Source organism: Cherax quadricarinatus, chromosome 23, assembly GCF_038502225.1.
Source record: "Cherax quadricarinatus isolate ZL_2023a chromosome 23, ASM3850222v1, whole genome shotgun sequence".
In the NCBI taxonomy this organism is placed as follows: Eukaryota; Metazoa; Arthropoda; class Malacostraca; order Decapoda; family Parastacidae; genus Cherax; species Cherax quadricarinatus.
Genome location: NC_091314.1, coordinates 8984885 through 9002695, shown reverse-complemented (window position 1 = coordinate 9002695; position 17811 = coordinate 8984885). Strand labels below are relative to the sequence as shown.

Here is a 17811-nt window from a genome sequence, read left to right as displayed (position 1 = left end):
TTGCAAGTCGTGAGGATGAGCAGGAGCATTGTCCATTACCAGGAGGCACTTGAGTGACAATTTCTTTTCCAGGAGGTAATTTTTCACAGTGGGGCCAAACACACCATAAAACAAGTCCATGAAAATTTCCCTAGTGACCCATGCTTTAGTGTTTGATCTCCACATCACACACAAATTACCCTTGACGATATTGTTTTTCTTGAAAACACTGGGAGTTTCAGAGTGATACACCAATAAAGGCTTCACTTTGCAATCACCACTAACATTACTACACAACATTAATGTCAGCCTGTCTTTCATAGGCTTTATGTCCTGAGAGTGCCTTTCCCTCCTGAGTAATGTAGGTCCTGTTTGACATTTTCTTCCAAAACAGGCCTGTTTTGTCACAGTTAAACACTTGTTCAGGTTTTAAGTTTTCAGTCTCTATGTACTCCTTAAAGTCCTGCACATATTTTTCAGCTGCTTTTTTGTCTGAACTGGCAGCCTCACCATGCCTTACCACACTGTGTATGCCACTATGATTCTTAAATCTCTCAAACCAGCCTTTGCTGGCCTTAAATTCATCATTATCATTACTATTTTGAGGCATTTTCTTAATGAGATCATCATGCAACTGCCTTGCCTCTTCACATATTGATTGTTTTTTTGTTTATCCACACCAACAACAGTCTCTCCACTTCTTCAATTATTTGCGATTTCCATTTTGAAAACACACTTGCACCTTTCGCAACAACAGCTTCCTTGATTGCCTTTCTGTTAGCCAAGATAGTAGTGATGGTTGAATGGGGTTTGTTATGTAGCCTTTCCAGCTCGGAAATACGCACTCCACTTTCATATTTTTCAATGATATCTTTCTTCATTTCCATAGTAATTCTCACCCTTTTTACCACAGGCTTGGCACTAGAAACTTTCTTGGGGCCCATGGTGCCTTATTTAGCGCTTGGAATTTCAGCAAGCGTGCGTAGTGTGTTAGATAGGAGTGAATGGAAACGAATGGTATTTGGGACCTGACGATCTGTTGGAGTGTGAGCAGGGTAATATTTAGCGAAAGGATTCAGGGAAACCGGTTATTTTTATATAGCTGGACTTGAGTCCTGGAAATGGGAAGTACAATGCCTGCATTTTAAAGGAGGGGTTTGGGATATTGGCAGTTTGGAGGGATATATTGTGTATCTTTATACGTATATACTTCTAGACTGTTGTATTCTGGGCACCTCTGCAAAAAGTGATTATGTGTGAGTGAGGTGAAAGTGTTGAATGATGAAAGTATTTTCTTTTTGAGGATTTTTTCTTTTTTGGGTCACCCTGCCTCGGTGGGAGACAGCTGACTTGTTAAAAAAAAAAAACACTAAAAATACTGGAATAATGCAAAATATACCGCAGATACACGTGGAATCAACTGCAACGGCTTGTAAGCAATGGCACACTGAGACTTGGAGTGGCTGGGCCTGCTCTGGCCACATGGACATGCTCGGGATGAAAGCCGTTAGTTGAGTTTTTTGCCATTGGTAGAGCCATTTTTTTTTACGCCAAAAAGCGCCATTAGACGAATTTGCCGTTAGTCGATGCCGCCGTTGGTTGGGGTCCACTGTACATATATATACAGGTATATATATATATAATATATATATATATATATATATATATATATATATATATATATATTATATATATTTTTTTTTTTTTTTTTTTTTTCAACAAGTCGGCCGTCTCCCACCGAGGCAGGGTGACCCAAAAAAGAAAGAAAATCCCCAAAAAGAAAATACTTTCATCATCATTCAACACTTTCACCACACTCGCACATTATCACTGTTTTTGCAGAGGTGCTCAGAATACAACAGTCTAGAAGCATAAACATATAAAGATACACAACATATCCCTCCAAACTGCCAATATCCCAAACCCCTCCTTTAAAGTGCAGGCATTGTACTTCCCATTTCCAGGGCTCAAGTCCGACTATATGAAAATAACCGGTTTCCCTGAATCCCTTCACTAAATATTACCCTGCTCACACTCCAACAGATCGTCAGGTCCCAAGTACCATTCGTCTCCATTCACTCCTATCTAACACGCTCACGCACGCTTGCTGGAAGTCCAAGCCCCTTACCCACAAAACCTCCTTTACCCCCTCTCTCCAACCCTTTCGAGGACGACCCCTACCCCGCCTTCCTTCCCCTATAGATTTATATGCTTTCCATGTCATTCTACTGTGATCCATTCTCTCTAAATGACCAAACCACCTCAACAACCCCTCTTCTGCCCTCTGACTAATACTTTTATTAACTCCACACCTTCTCCTAATTTCCACACTCCGAATTTTCTGCATAATATTTACACCACACATTGCCCTTAAACAGGACATCTCCGCTGCCTCCAACCGTCTCCTCGCTGCTGCATTTACCACCCAAGCTTCACACCCATATAAGAGTGTTGGTACTACTATGCTTTCATACATTCCCTTCTTTGCCTCCATAGATAACGTTTTTTGACTCCACATATACCTCAACGCACCACTCACCTTTTTTCCCTCATCAATTCTATGATTAACCTCATCCTTCATAAATCCATCCGCCGACACGTCAACTCCCAAGTATCTGAAAACATTCACTTCTTCCATACTCCTCCTCCCCAATTTGATATCCAATTTTTCTTTATCTAAATCATTTGACACCCTCATCACCTTACTCTTTTCTATGTTCACTTTCAACTTTCTACCTTTACACACATTCCCAAACTCATCCACTAACCTTTGCAATTTTTCTTTAGAATCTCCCATAAGCACAGTATCATCAGCAAAAAGTAACTGTGTCAATTCCCATTTTGAATTTGATTCCCCATAATTTAATCCCACCCCTCTCCCAAACACCCTAGCATTTACTTCCTTTACAACCCCATCTATAAATATATTAAACAACCATGGTGACATTACACATCCCTGTCTAAGACCTACTTTTACCGGGAAGTAGTCTCCCTCTCTTCTACACACCCTAACCTGAGCCTCACTATCCTCATAAAAACTCTTTACAGCATTTAATAACTTACCACCTATTCCATATACTTGCAACATCTGCCACATTGCTCCTCTATCCACTCTATCATATGCCTTTTCTAAATCCATAAATGCAATAAAAACTTCCCTATCTTTATCTAAATACTGTTCACATATATGCTTCAATGTAAACACCTGATCTACACATCCCCTACCCACTCTAAAACCTCCTTGCTCATCCGCAATCCTACATTCTGTCTTACCTCTAATTCTTTCAATTATAACCCTACCGTACACTTTTCCTGGTATACTCAGTAAGCTTATTCCTCTATAATTTTTACAGTCTCTTTTGTCCCCTTTCCCTTTATATAAAGGGACTATACATGCTCTCTGCCAATCCCTAGGTACCTTCCCCTCTTTCATACATTTATTAAACAAAAGTACCAACCACTCCAACACTATATCCCCCCCTGCTTTTAACATTTCTGTCATGATCCCATCAGTTCCAGCTGCTTTACCCCCTTTCATTTTACGTAATGCCTCACGTACCTCCCCCACACTTACATTCTGCTCTTCTTCACTCCTAAAAGATGGTATACCTCCCTGACCAGTGCATGAAATTACTGCCTCTGTTTCTTCCTTAACATTTAAAAGTTCCTCAAAATATTCTCGCCATCTACCCAATACCTCCATCTCCCCATCTACTAACTCCCCTACTCTGTTTTTAACTGACAAATCCATATTTTCCCTAGGCTTTCTTAACTTGTTTAACTCACTCCAAAATTTTTTCTTATTTTCATTAAAATTTCTTGACAGTGCCTCTCCCACTCTATCATCTGCTCTCCTTTTGCACTCTCTCACCACTCTCTTTACCTTTCTTTTACTCTCCATATACTCTGCTCTTCTTATAACACTTCTGCTTTGTAAAAACCTCTCATAAGCTACCTTTTTCTCTTTTATCACACCCTTTACTTCATCATTCCACCAATCACTCCTCTTTCCTCCTGCCCCCACCCTCCTATAACCACAAACTTCTGCCCCACATTCTAATACTGCATTTTTAAAACTATTCCAACCCTCTTCAACCCCCCCACTACTCATCTTTGCACTAGCCCACCTTTCTGCCAATAGTCGCTTGTATCTCACCCGAACTTCCTCCTCCCTTAGTTTATACACTTTCACCTCCCTCTTACTTGTTGTTGCCACCTTCCTCTTTTCCCATCTACCTCTTACTCTAACTGTAGCTACAACTAAATAATGATCCGATATATCAGTTGCCCCTCTATAAACATGTACATCCTGGAGCCTACCCATCAACCTTTTATCCACCAATACATAATCTAATAAACTACTTTCATTACGTGCTACATCATACCTTGTATATTTATTTATCATCTTTTTCATAAAATATGTATTACTTATTACCAAATTTCTTTCTACACATAGCTCAATTAAAGGCTCCCCATTTACATTTACCCCTGGCACCCCAAATTTACCTACTACTCCCTCCATAACATTTTTACCCACTTTAGCATTAAAATCCCCAACCACCATTACTCTCACACTTGATTCAAAACTCCCCACGCATTCACTCAACATTTCCCAAAATCTCTCTCTCTCCTCTACACTTCTCTCTTCTCCAGGTGCATACACGCTTATTATAACCCACTTTTCACATCCAATCTTTATTTTACTCCACATAATCCTTGAATTAATACATTTATAGTCCCTCTTTTCCTGCCATAGCTTATCCTTCAACATTATTGCTACTCCTTCTTTAGCTCTAACTCTATTTGAAACCCCTGACCTAATCCCATTTATTCCTCTCCACTGAAACTCTCCCACCCCCTTCAGCTTTGTTTCACTTAAAGCCAGGACATCCAGCTTCTTCTCATTCATAACATCCACAATCATCTCTTTCTTATCATCTGCACAACATCCACGCACATTCAGACTTCCCACTTTGACAATTTTCTTCTTCTTATTCTTTTTAGTAATCTTTACAGGAAAAGGGGTTACTAGCCCATTGTTCCCGGCATTTTAGTTGACTTTTACAACACGCATGGCTTACGGAGGAAAGATTCTTATTCCACTTCCCCATGGATATAAAAGGAAAATTAATAAGACCAAGAACTATTAAGATAAATATATATATATATATATATATATATATATATATATATATATATATATATATATATATATATATATATATATATATATACATACATACATACATATATATATATATGTCGTGCCAAATACGTAAAACTGGTCAATTAGCAAGAACTCATTTAAAATTAAGTCCTTTCTAAAATTTTCTCTTATACGTTAAAAGATATATTTTTTTTTCATTAATGTTGATGTAAAAATTTATAATTTTGCACCAAAAGGAACTTAGAAAACTTACCTAACCTTATTATAAAAAGAGCAATTTATTTTAGCCTAACCCAACTAAATATATTTTAGGTTTGTTTACAGTAATTTAATACTAAACAAACACAGTGAAATATATTTTTCTCTTTAGGTTCAGAATTATTTCGGCGAAATTATTGCATACACAAATTTTCACTTGTCCTATATGGCAAGATGAGCGTTGCTATTTAAGCCAAGATCGCAAGTTCTGCTTATATATGTTGTGCCGAATATGTAAAACTGGTCAATTAGCAAGAACTCATTTATAATTAAGTTTTTTTTTTTTTTTCAACAAGTCGGCCGTCTCCCACCGAGGCAGGGTGACCCAAAAAAGAAAGAAAATCCCCAAAAAGAACATACTTTCATCATCATTCAACACTTTCACCACACTCACACATTATCACTGCTTTTGCAGAGGTGCTCAGAATACAACAGTTTAGAAGCATATACGTATAAAGATACACAACATATCCCTCCAAACTGCCAATATCCCAAACCCCTCCTTTAAAGTGCAGGCATTGTACTTCCCATTTCCAGGACTCAAGTCCGACTATATGAAAATAACCGGTTTCCCTGAATCCCTTCACTAAATATTACCCTGCTCACACTCCCAACAGATCGTCAGGTCCCAAGTATCATTCATCTCCATTCACTCCTATCTAACACGCTCATGCACGCTTGCTGGAAGTCCAAGCCCCTTGCCCACAAAACCTCCTTTACCCCCTCTTTCCAACCCTTTCGAGGACAACCCCTACCCCTCCTTCCTTCCCCTATAGATTTATATGCTTTCCATGTCATTCTACTTTGATCCATTCTCTCTAAATGACCAAACCACCTCAACAACCCCTCTTCTGCCCTCTGACTAATGCTTTTATTAACTCCACACCTTCTAATTTCCACACTCCGAATTTTCTGCATAATATTTACACCACACATTGCCCTTAGACAGGACATCTCCACTGCCTCCAACCGTCTCCTCGCTGCTGCATTTCCCACCCAAGCTTCACATCCATATAAGAGTGTTGGTACTACTATACTTTCATACATTCCCTTCTTTGCCTCCATAGATAACGTTTTTTGACTCCACATATACCTCAACGCACCACTCGCCTTTTTTCCCTCATCAATTCTATGATTAACCTCATCCTTCAAAAATCCATCCGCCGACACGTCAACTCCCAAGTATCTGAAAACATTCACTTCCATACTCCTCCTCCCCCAATTTGCCCCACATTCTAATACTGCATTTTTAAAACTTATCCAACCCTCTTCAACCCCCCCCCCCCCCCACTACTCATCTTTGCACTAGCCCACCTTTCTGCCAATAGTCGCTTATGTCTCACCCGAATTTCCTCCTACCTTAGTTTATACACTTTCACTTCCCTCCTACTTGTTGTTGCCACCTTCCTCTTGTCCCATCTACCTCTTACTCTAACTGTAGCTACAACTAAATAATGATCCGATATATCAGTTGCCCCTCTATAAATATGTACATCCTGGAGCCTACCCATCAACGTTTTATCCACCAATACATATTCTAACAAACTACTTTCATTACATGCTACATCATACCTTGTATATTTATTTATCCTCTTTTTCATAAAATATGTATTACTTATTACCAAATCTCTTTCTACATATAGCTCAATTAAAGGCTCCCCATTTACATTTACCCCTGGCACCCCAAATTTACCTACTACTCCCTCCACAACATTTTTACCCACTTTAACATTGAAATCCCCAACCACAAGTACTCTCATATTTGGTTCAAAACACCCCACGCATTCACTCAACATTTCCCAAAATCTCTCTCTCTCCTCTACACTTCTCTCTTCTCCAGGTGCATATATGCTTACTATAACCCACTTTTCACATCCAACCTTTATTTTACTCCACATAATCCTTGAATTAATACATTTATAGTCCCTCTTTTCCTGCCATATCTTACCCTTCAACAACATTGCTACTCCTTCTTTAGCTCTAACTCTATTTGAAACCCCTGACCTAATCCCATTTATTCCTCTCCACTGAAACTCTCCCACCCCCTTAAGCTTTGTTTCACTTAAAGCCAGGACATCAAGCTTCTTCTCATTCTTAACATCCACAATCATCTCTTTCTTATCATTTGCACAACATCCACGCACATTCAGACTTCCCACTTTGACAAATTTCTTCTTATTCTTTTTAGTAATCTTTACAGGAAAAGGGGTTACTAGCCCATTGTTCCCAGCATTTTAGTTGACTTTTACAACACGCATGGCTTACGGAGGAAAGATTCTTATTCCACTTCCCCATGGATATAAAAGGAAAAGTAATAAGACCAAGAACTATTAAGATAAAATCAAAGAAAACTCAGATGAGTGTGTATAAATAAATGTGTACATGTATGTGTAGTGTGACCTAAGTGTAAGTAGAAGTAGCAAGACATGCCTGTAATCTTGCATATTTATGAGACAGACAAAAGACACCAGCAATCCTATCATCATGTAAAACAATTACAGGCTTTCATTTTACACTCACTTGGCAGGACGGTAGTACCTCCCTGGGTGGTTGCTGTCTACCAACCTACTACCTACATATATATGTACACACACACACACACACACACACACACACACACACACACACACACACACACACACACACACACACACACATACATACATACATACATACATACATATACATATATGCCTGCTGCATGTCCAGACCCCTTGCACACACACTATATATTTTTCTCCTATCCCACTTCCTCTCTCCCTCTCCAAGTTAAAATATGATTTCCACCTGGGTAGTAAAATACTGTCTGTAATTTCATGCAGTAATTTTTTCCTTGTAATTCCTTATCAGAGACAATAGAAAAAATTCATAATGTAACAATTGTTAATGAGGCCATGAGACAGCACAGTTCAGAGAAGTTGAGAAAAACACTCATATTGCAGTTGTTGGCTGCAGCCTCCATTCCAGTGTTCTAATGTTTCAGATTGTCAATATCTTCAGCCACACCATCAAAACTGGAATTAATCTCACTCAGTAATATGGCACTAAACATCTGAATTGTCTTGTCCATAATGTAAATTTGTGAAGGAGGCCACCAGTCTGCCAGTACTTTCTGCTGATAATTTCTCTCTCCTGCATTTTTTTTTTATCAGAAATTGTTGTATTACACAATGAAGTAAAAGCTGCTAATGAAGAGATGATACAGCAACTCTATGATTGAGGGAGGGAGGGAGGTGCTCATGTTTGAACACACTTCTGTCACTGATTGACCCTACCCTAAATGTGAAATTTATCAATATTTATCTACCGTACAATGTAACTTTAGTGTCTTTTTATGAATGTAATACCTAGCCCTTGTGGCTTAGCGCTTCTTTTTGATTATAATAATAATAATAATATGAATGTAATAATAGCCATACCTTAATAATCCAACTTGTATTTGTTATGACCGAAACCAGTCAAGTGGATGGGTGAAGAATGGTGTGGGCATGCCACACATCCACCCCCACCACCATCATTACTACCACTAATGATGATGATGATGCACCCATACAGCTCGCACATTTACTATTTCTTTATAGTTTTCATTTTGTTGAATGCATTTATCTAAAGTATGTGTTTGTGTTCCTATTTGTTTGGTACAACTTAAGTCAAGAAATGTGAAATTTTATGGCACCGAGATGTTTCATTTATGCAATAGGCTTTATCTATCTAATACAGAGGCATGAGGACAAATCCTTTTATGCTGGAGCCAGTGGAAGTAGTGGAGAAATGCAGCAGTTGATGTCAACACGTGGGCAAGGCCTGCTAGCAAAAGTATGATGTGTCATACAAGTATCATTCAATTAATGGTATAATACCAACTTGTTGATCAATAAGATGCAAATGTAACACCTGTGTATCTTTAAAGCTTGCTGTGCAGGTGAAGCCTCTCTAGAACCCAGATCTTGCATCAGGATTATTCATCAACATATTGGTATAAAACCATTCATTTAATTATTTTTTTTTTTAATTTGAGCAAGGGGAAAAATGTTCACAATTATTTTATTTTTTCATTTGTCGGTGAACATTGAAAATATTCAGTGTCATATTGACACCCCTTTTGTTGATACTGAAATGAGTGTAAAATTGGTAATTCAGTGGGGAATTTTTTTTTTAACTACTTTTGTATAATATACATGTATTATAAATTTTAAATTTCAAGTAGAAATATTGATTGTCTGATTTTATTAATTAATGTGGTTAGATGAATTCATTGTTAAAAAAAAGGGGTATAATTAATCAGTATTTGACCTTGGTGAGAAAATTGCTTTGGTCCTTTGTGACATAAGTAGTCAACATTAGACCACCCATGAGAGTTATTCAGTGTTGAATACTAAAGGGTAAGGTAAATGTTATATGCTTAATTACAGGAAATAGGTGTTGAGTGTGGAACGTTTTTGTGGATGTGTGTTAATTGGATTGGAACATAAATATTAGCTTACTCCTTGGGATGAAATGACCAATTATAAGGCACAGTAAGGTACCTTGTAAGATCTTTTGGAGCCTAACATTATCTAAAACCTTGTCAGGTACAATTTACTGGGCTGTTCTTTGTTAGGCTGGTCCACAGGTGACTGAACTAACAGAGAAACTTTTGGATGTACAGTATATGGAGGGGGGGGGGAATTTCCCTCAGCTTACAAGCATTCAGGTTGCAATGATCTGTATTTTTGAACATGGTCCAAAAGATATACGTATTGAGAAAATTGTATTGAGATTTACTGGTCTGCAGTTGTGTGATGCAAGCATTCTTTGTACTATACTTTTCTATAGGATAATGGTTGCTTTTTGATCACTATGGGTTTAGTTCTTCACCCTTAATATACAGTAATAATATAATTAAGAGGTTTAAGGCTACAAATAACTTAAGAAATTCAACTCATAAGTTAGGGAACCCATGTACTACATTAGATTTAACCCTTTGACTGTCGCGGCCGTATATATACGTTTGTGAGGTACCGTGTTTGACGTATATATACTCATAAATTCTAGCGGCTTCAAATCAGGCAGGAGAAAGCTAGTAGGCCCACATGTGAGAGAATGGGTCTGTGTGGTCAGTGTGCACCACATAAAAAAAATCCTGGAGCACGCAGTGCATAATGAGAAAAAAAAAACTCCGACCGTTTTTTTTAATTAAAATGCCGACTTTGTGGTCTATTTTCGTATAGTATTTGTGGTTGTATTCTCGTTTTCATGGTCTCATTTGATAGAATGGAAACTATATTATAGAAATGGAGGTGATTTTGATTAATTTTACTATAAAAAGAACCTGGAAATGGAGCACAAAGTACAGGAAATGTTTGATTTTTGCCGATGTTCAAAAGTAAACAAATGATGTCATTGTCCAATAAATGTCCAAATAGCCATTCTAATACGCAGTCATGAATGGGTTGATGTAATTTTTACAATTATTACAGTATTGCAGTAGTCTGCATAACAGTAAATCTTCTATTTTTTGTTTGAATAAAATTTCAAAATAAAAAGCAAGAGTAATATCACAGGGACCTGGAGACATGACTGATGAACAAAGAAAATCTTATTTTAGAGCCAGGAATGTCTGCATTGTTCATTCTGGACCTTATTTTGAAATTGTCGTATTTTTTAATTTTCGTGAAATTGGCCAAATTGCAAATTTCTGACCATGTTATTGGGTAGTTGAAATCGGTAAATGGGCAGTTTCTTGTGCTCAATCGATAGAAAAAATAGAGTTCTGAAGAAATAGTTATGAGTTTGGTTGACTGGAATAACGGAATTAGCCGAAAATAGGGCTCAAAGTGGGCGAAATTGCCGATTTTTAAATATCGCCGAAGTCGCTAACTTCGCGAGAGCGTAATTCCGTCAGTTTTCCATCAAATTTCGTTTTTTTGGTGTCTTTACAATCGGGAAAAGATTCTCTATCATTTCATAAGAAAAAATAATTTTTTTTTTTTTCGAATATTTTGCGACACCAGGAGCAACTTCAGGATTGGGCCCTTCGACAGTCAAAGGGTTAACAAGCTTACTAGACAGTACCAATATGAATTATTGATCACATGAATTTTGAAATCTGCAGCACTTCAACTTTGAGGTAAAAACCATTGCCTCTATTAATCTTGAGAATTGAGACTGTAATCTTAGGCCAGAAAGTTTTTTGTCTTTCACAGATGATGCTGTATTTGGAGGATTTACAAGAGAATAATCATAATTTCTTTCAAAAAAGTTATCTTAGCATTTAATACACACCGTGAGCAAAATTTATATCAGTTTTCATGTATAGAATACATACTGTACTCTAAATATTTAAAGTACTGGTAATCCCATGTACAGCCAAACAGCTTAACCAAGTCTACATAACATTCAAGAAACAAATTGGTTGGGAGAGCATATTAGAATGTTAATTTTTTGGTTTATCCCAGAATTTTATAATACTGTGCTCTGAACCCTAATCAGTGTTGCAGAAACAATTTCTGAAGGACATTAATTTTTGTCTGCTGTTTTATTTGATTTCTCATCAGTAGTTAATTATGAAAATAACACTTGCATCCTTTCGATATAAGCCCTTCACCTGCATCAAGGGAGGCTCCTTAATGCAGGTGAAGGGCTTTTGATCCAAAAACTTGGACCTAACCTCCTCTCCTTGGATTGAACTTGAGTTCCTCCCGTTACCCCAGATGCTGTATGACCCCCTGAGTTTAATGCTCCCTCTCTTCCCTCCCCATGAATATAATAATAATCCACAAGTTTTTTTTATCATTGAAAAGCTATTTTTAAGTTAAAATGAAGTGTTTATCAGTTGAACTCTGCTTTTCATTATTATTAATCAAAGCAATGGAACTTCTTAAGTATATCTTAATATGGTTTTTGGAAATGTAGGAAATTTGATAAATACTGTACACTTAAATTATATGCAGTTCATGTGACATTTTAGGCATTCTCATACTTTTCATACATAATGATCTGCTTTTTTTAAGCTGTATGTTTAGAGAAAAAGATTGATTGTTGTATATTATGTATATTAAACAATAAGGGTTGGGACTTTTTTTTTTTTTTCACCACATGACAGTAGATACTGTAGTAGATCTGTTTAACTATTAGGTTTTTAATCCTTTTAAACAGTGGTTATTTCTGCAGGAATGCAGTTTCGTGACTTCTGGATTCACATACAGTAATCTTGTGGGCTCTCATATCTATCATGTAAGAGTTGAGTGATAATAATTCAGAGAATGAAGTTTACAGCCTACTGTAATGTACATGTACAGTACATACACAAATTTTGTATATAATGTATACTTTTATTTTTAGATTACAAAGCAATGTAGATTTGGTTAGCCAACTTTAAAGTAAAAAAAAAAAAAAGTTCAGGAGAGCAATTCAAATTAAATAAGTAATGTTACATGTTCTTTTATATTATCATGTAAAAGTTATTGTAAAAAAAAAATTTGAAAATACTGCTTCTGTAAATTTGTTAACTTAATGGGAGTACCTATAGTTTATGCAAGGCAGTTTAGTGTAACAGAAGCATTACCAAGTGTATGGTAATGTACTAAATGCAAAAGTTTATCATAAACCGTGATTTATGATTAGTAGCATAGCTCAGATCAACTTGGGGTATTTTGTTTACATTTGTAAACCTGCACTTGCTTTATTCATTACTATTAAATTCATTTTATACACATCTGATATTATGTTCTATTTGGCACTTTGCTTCATTGAATGAAATGTAGTAAAGAATTATTTTCCTATTATGTACTGTACTGATATTCACAGCTAATGTTTTATATTCTAATGTGATTTTTGTTTGATTTTGTAATTGGCTGGCATTTATCTTGTGGATAATTTGTGTGTGTTGTCATAACCTGTTCCTTTCTTCAATATTTTAAATAGGTAACAAAAAATATCACAATTTCATGGCTAAAACAAATCACAAGTAGTATACAAATTAGAAATGAAAGTTGTGTAACTTTTCAGTCTGTCCTGGATCACTATAAAGTTGATGGATGAGGAACAACAAAAGCCAGCAGAGAGATCAAAGTAGGGTTGATTGCATAGGTCAGGTAAAGTTAAATGAGTGAAGAATGAGAGGTAATGGCAGTATACTGGGAGAGGCAAGCATTTATGGAAAAAAAGTATTGAAATTCATGCTGGCAATGTTCAAACAGTATTGAAGCTTGTTAGTGATGTCTGTGAAGCAAACTTGAAATAGACCTTTTACACAAGTCTTTCTTATTTATGGCTTATCCAGATATTACTGAAAAGAATAGTGATGTATCAACAAAGTGAACACTTCTTTTGCATTCTATGTGGCTCTGGAAAGATAATAGCCAGTTTCAACATAGTATGGTAGAGGGCAAGAGCAGGAAAAAGTAAAAGCTTAAGTACCATTGGCAGTTGTTCCTGTTTAGTAATAGGCTCAGCAGATCAGAACATCATTCAGTTTTCATTTCCAGTTTGCTGGTGCGTTCTAACAAAACATTGTAATAAGTTTTCTTTATAGTCAGAATTCTCATTTTTATAATATTGTTAATAAATGCAAAATTAAATATATACAGTGGTACCTCGGGATACGAACAGCTCAAGATGCGAACAACTGTGTAAGTTTATTTATGTAAGTGCTTTTGTAAGTATATTTTTGGGGGTCTGAAATGGATTAATCTAATTTGTATTATTCCTTGTGGGAACAAATTCATTTGGTATCAGCACTCGAACAGCCTTCTGGAACGAAATAAGTTCGTATCCCGAGGTACCACAAATTAATTGGTATTGGCTCTCTAACAGCCTTCTGGAACAAATTAGGTTCATATCCCGAGGTACCACTGTGTGTGTGTGTGTGTGTGTGTGTGTATACACACACCCACACACACACAGTGGTACCTCAGGATACAAACCTAATTTGTTCCAGAAGGCTGTTACACAGCCGATACTGAATGAATTTGTTCCCATAAGGAATAATGTAAATTAGATTAATCCATTTCTGATCCCCAAAAATACACTTACAAAAGCACATACATAATTGTTCAAGTTTTGAGCTGTTCGTATCCCGAGGTACCACTGTATACATACACACAAACATACATGCACATGCACACACACGTGCACACACACACACACATACATGCACATACACATGCATATACACACACACGTGTACACACGCACACGTGCACACACACGCGCACACACACGTGCGTGCACGCACACACACACACACACACACACACACACACACACACACACACACACACACACACAAGGTGGACAAAGACAGGATGTTCCAGAGATGGGACACAGCAACAAGGAAACACAGTTGGAAGTTGAAGATGCCGATGAATCACAGGGATGTTAGGAAATATTTCTTCAGCCACAGAGTAGTCAGGAAGTGGAATAGTTTGGGAAGCGATGTAGTGGAGGCAGGATCCATACATAGCTTTAAGCAGAGGTATGATAAAACTCATGGTTCAGGGAGAGTGACCTAGTAGTGACCATTGAAGAGGTGGGGCCAGGAGCTTGGACTCGACCCCTGCAACCTCAACTAGGTGAGTACACACATACACGCATATATATATACACGCGCGTACACACACACACAGTGGTACCTCGAATTTCGAACAGCTCCCAACTCGAACAATTATGTAAGTGTATTTTTGAGGGTCTGAAACGGACTACTCTAATTTACATTATTCCTTATGGGAACAAATTCATTCAGTAATGGCACTCGAGCAGCCTTCTGGAACTTGAGGTACCCCTGTGTGTATATATATATTATATATATAAAGATTTCATCCTAAAAAAAAAATGCTTTTGAGTTTGACATTGGCGTTGTTAACAATTTTATTTGTCCATTTTCTTTATTGAAAATTCTAGTCATAACTAAGATAATACCAGTAGTTTTCACACTGGTGAAGTGTTAAGAGGTGTTTTTGATGTCGTTGATACATTCTCTTATAGGCCGAAAAATAACTCGATATTGCAGATATGTCTGTATTGTGTGGTGTATATAGAATCTCTTGTTACAAGAAGAGTTTTTGGTATGGACGTGGGTTTATGGTTGTCTTAATGTAAAACTTGAAATTCAATAATTTGGTTACATTACACAAGCTGAATTTTATTACAATTATTTAAAACATGTGACCTTCACATTGGAATGTATCGTTGACTTCAAGAATTCTTTTGAAAGTGGAAGTCAAGTGTGGCATTGTACATTAACAAAATAAATTTATTTATGTATTTCATGTGGTTATGTACAGAGCAGCTGTATGACCCATACAGGTGTGGCGCTTGTTTTCAAATATATGTAAAGAGCAAACTACCAGTACAACTGGGCATTTTTTTTTAATTTGTTTGCCCTGCTCTATTATTTCTTTGGTCAATTTGTTTATTTCCTCAAAGGTTTGGTGTAAATAGTTTTGATAGCCTTATGGTCAATCATGTTACATATTTGTACATTATGTAAAGAGAGTAAAACTATTTTAAAAGTTAGAAATGGTTTTCTTAACCTAATGACTGTTTTTATCCTTTAAATAGCCCTTGTGGCTTAGTGCTTCTTTTTGATAATAATAATAATAATAATATCCTTTAAATTATATTAACACAAATAACCTGCACTTAGGAAACTAAAACTTGGGACATTAACTAGTTCTGTGTGTGACTAGTTAATGTCCAAGTCGGACTGAAACGTCATAAGTTCATCTCGTAAGTTCGGGTTATTTGTGTATTTTTTTGTCACTGTATTGTGCCTTTATATTTAAATTATAATTTTGTAAAAAATTCTGCCTTTGAGGGTGATGCCTTGATACTGTTGAAGGGTTTGTGATCCAAGGAATTAGAACTGCCCTCCCATTTATTGGATCAATTATAATCATGGGGGAGTGCTAAACCCCCAGGATTATACAGTGCATGTGGGGGGGGGGGGGATGGAAAGCATTCAGGCTCAATTCAGGGAACTGGAGCACAGATCCAATTTCCTAGATCAAAAGCCCCTCACCAGCATCAAGGAACCTTTATTGGATCAAACCTGATCTCATTGCCCAAGTGCTGTATGACCCTCAAATTTTTTTCACAACTAGGTGCACCTTTGACAAGGAATGCGCTGTATAATCCTCCGGGTTTAGCGCTTCCCCCTTGATTATAATAATAATAATTTGACAAGGAATGCTTAAGGCACTGAATGGGAAATGAGTAAATTTAATATACCACAATTGTGTGTAGTAATTTTATTATATACTGCTTGACATTTATACAGTTTTCTTTCTTTTTTGGGTCACCCTGCCTCGGTGGGAGATGGCCGACGTTAAAAAAAAAATTATACAGTTAATGCATCGAAGGTCTTTCATTGTAGTGGTTTAGTTAAACAAGCTCGCCACAGTTAGAAATGATGACCTTTTCCGTTGGTTTTCCTGCCTTTGTTCCACACTTCTGAAAATTAAGGTCATAGTTAATGCAATACATCATTACCAAAATAGAAATTCAAGTAGTGTGATTAATGTGTAGTGCTTAGTTATGATTATAATACAGCCTCTTCTCACTTAGCGACATACAGTGGACCCCCGGTTAACGATATTTTTTCACTCCATAAGTATGTCCAGGTGCCAGTACTGACCGAATTTGTTCCCATAAGGAATATTGTGAAGTAGATTAGTCCATTTCAGACCCCCAAACATACACGTGCAAACGCACTTACATAAATACACTTACATAATTGGTCGCATTCGGAGGTAATCGTTATGCGGGAGTCCACTGTACTTGTTTACCATCGACTTGGACTTATGACGGGCTCTCTGACCAACATTCATACCTAAATAATGTATAATGGAGCTGATTTCCTCTATTCTGTTTATTCCAATATACATTACACTATAAATAACAAAAAAAAGGCCTGAGCTTGCTACCATCTGCAGCTCATAAGACTGCCATCCCCACGAGCCCCTTTGAGGCAGGGTAGATGGCAGACCAGAGGCCTAGCTTCTCCCTACGAGCCCCGTGAGGGCGGGGAATGTGGCTAGGCCTGGGGACACTTGGTCCCAAAGATGAGGAGGTACTTGTACCTCCTCCCATGGGAGACTTAAGTCTCGAGACACTCCCCAGATAGGGAGCCAAGGCCGGGTCACCACTACTTGGAAAAGACCCGGGCCGGGAGAATACCGGCGAATAAAAAAAAAAAAAAAAAAAGGCACAATACCGTGACTGGAATGATACACAAATAACCCGTACATAAAAGAGAGAAGCTTACGACGACGTTTCGGTCCGACTTGGACCATTGACAAAGTCCAAGTCGGACCGAAAAGTCGTCGTAAGCTTCTCTCTTTTATGTGCGGGTTATTTGTGTATTACACTGTAAACATTTAAAAATATACTAACAATGTTATGAATGGTGCAAAGGTGACATTAAA

The 17811-nt window shown here is 37.2% G+C and overlaps 2 protein-coding genes across 4 annotated transcripts in view; one reads left to right on the top strand and one right to left on the bottom strand.

Annotated features, from left to right (window-relative positions):
* LOC128685595 (protein lin-9 homolog) overlaps positions 1–10609 on the top strand; it is a 100229-nt gene extending 89620 nt beyond the window's left edge. Inside the window, exon 14 of the mRNA XM_070087861.1 lies at positions 9125–10609. The gene's annotated coding sequence lies outside the window, so the exon portion shown is untranslated. The remainder of the gene's footprint in view (positions 1–9124) is intronic.
* A 6011-nt stretch (positions 10610–16620) lies between these two features.
* The window catches only part of cyp33 (peptidylprolyl isomerase cyclophilin-33), a 39040-nt gene continuing 37849 nt past the window's right edge, over positions 16621–17811 (bottom strand). For all 3 annotated transcript variants that reach the window (XM_070087865.1, XM_070087867.1, XM_070087866.1), the window contains one exon: positions 16621–16837. In XM_070087865.1, coding sequence (XP_069943966.1) covers positions 16769–16837 — 69 coding nt within the window. In that variant the 3' untranslated portion in view covers positions 16621–16768. The remainder of the gene's footprint in view (positions 16838–17811) is intronic.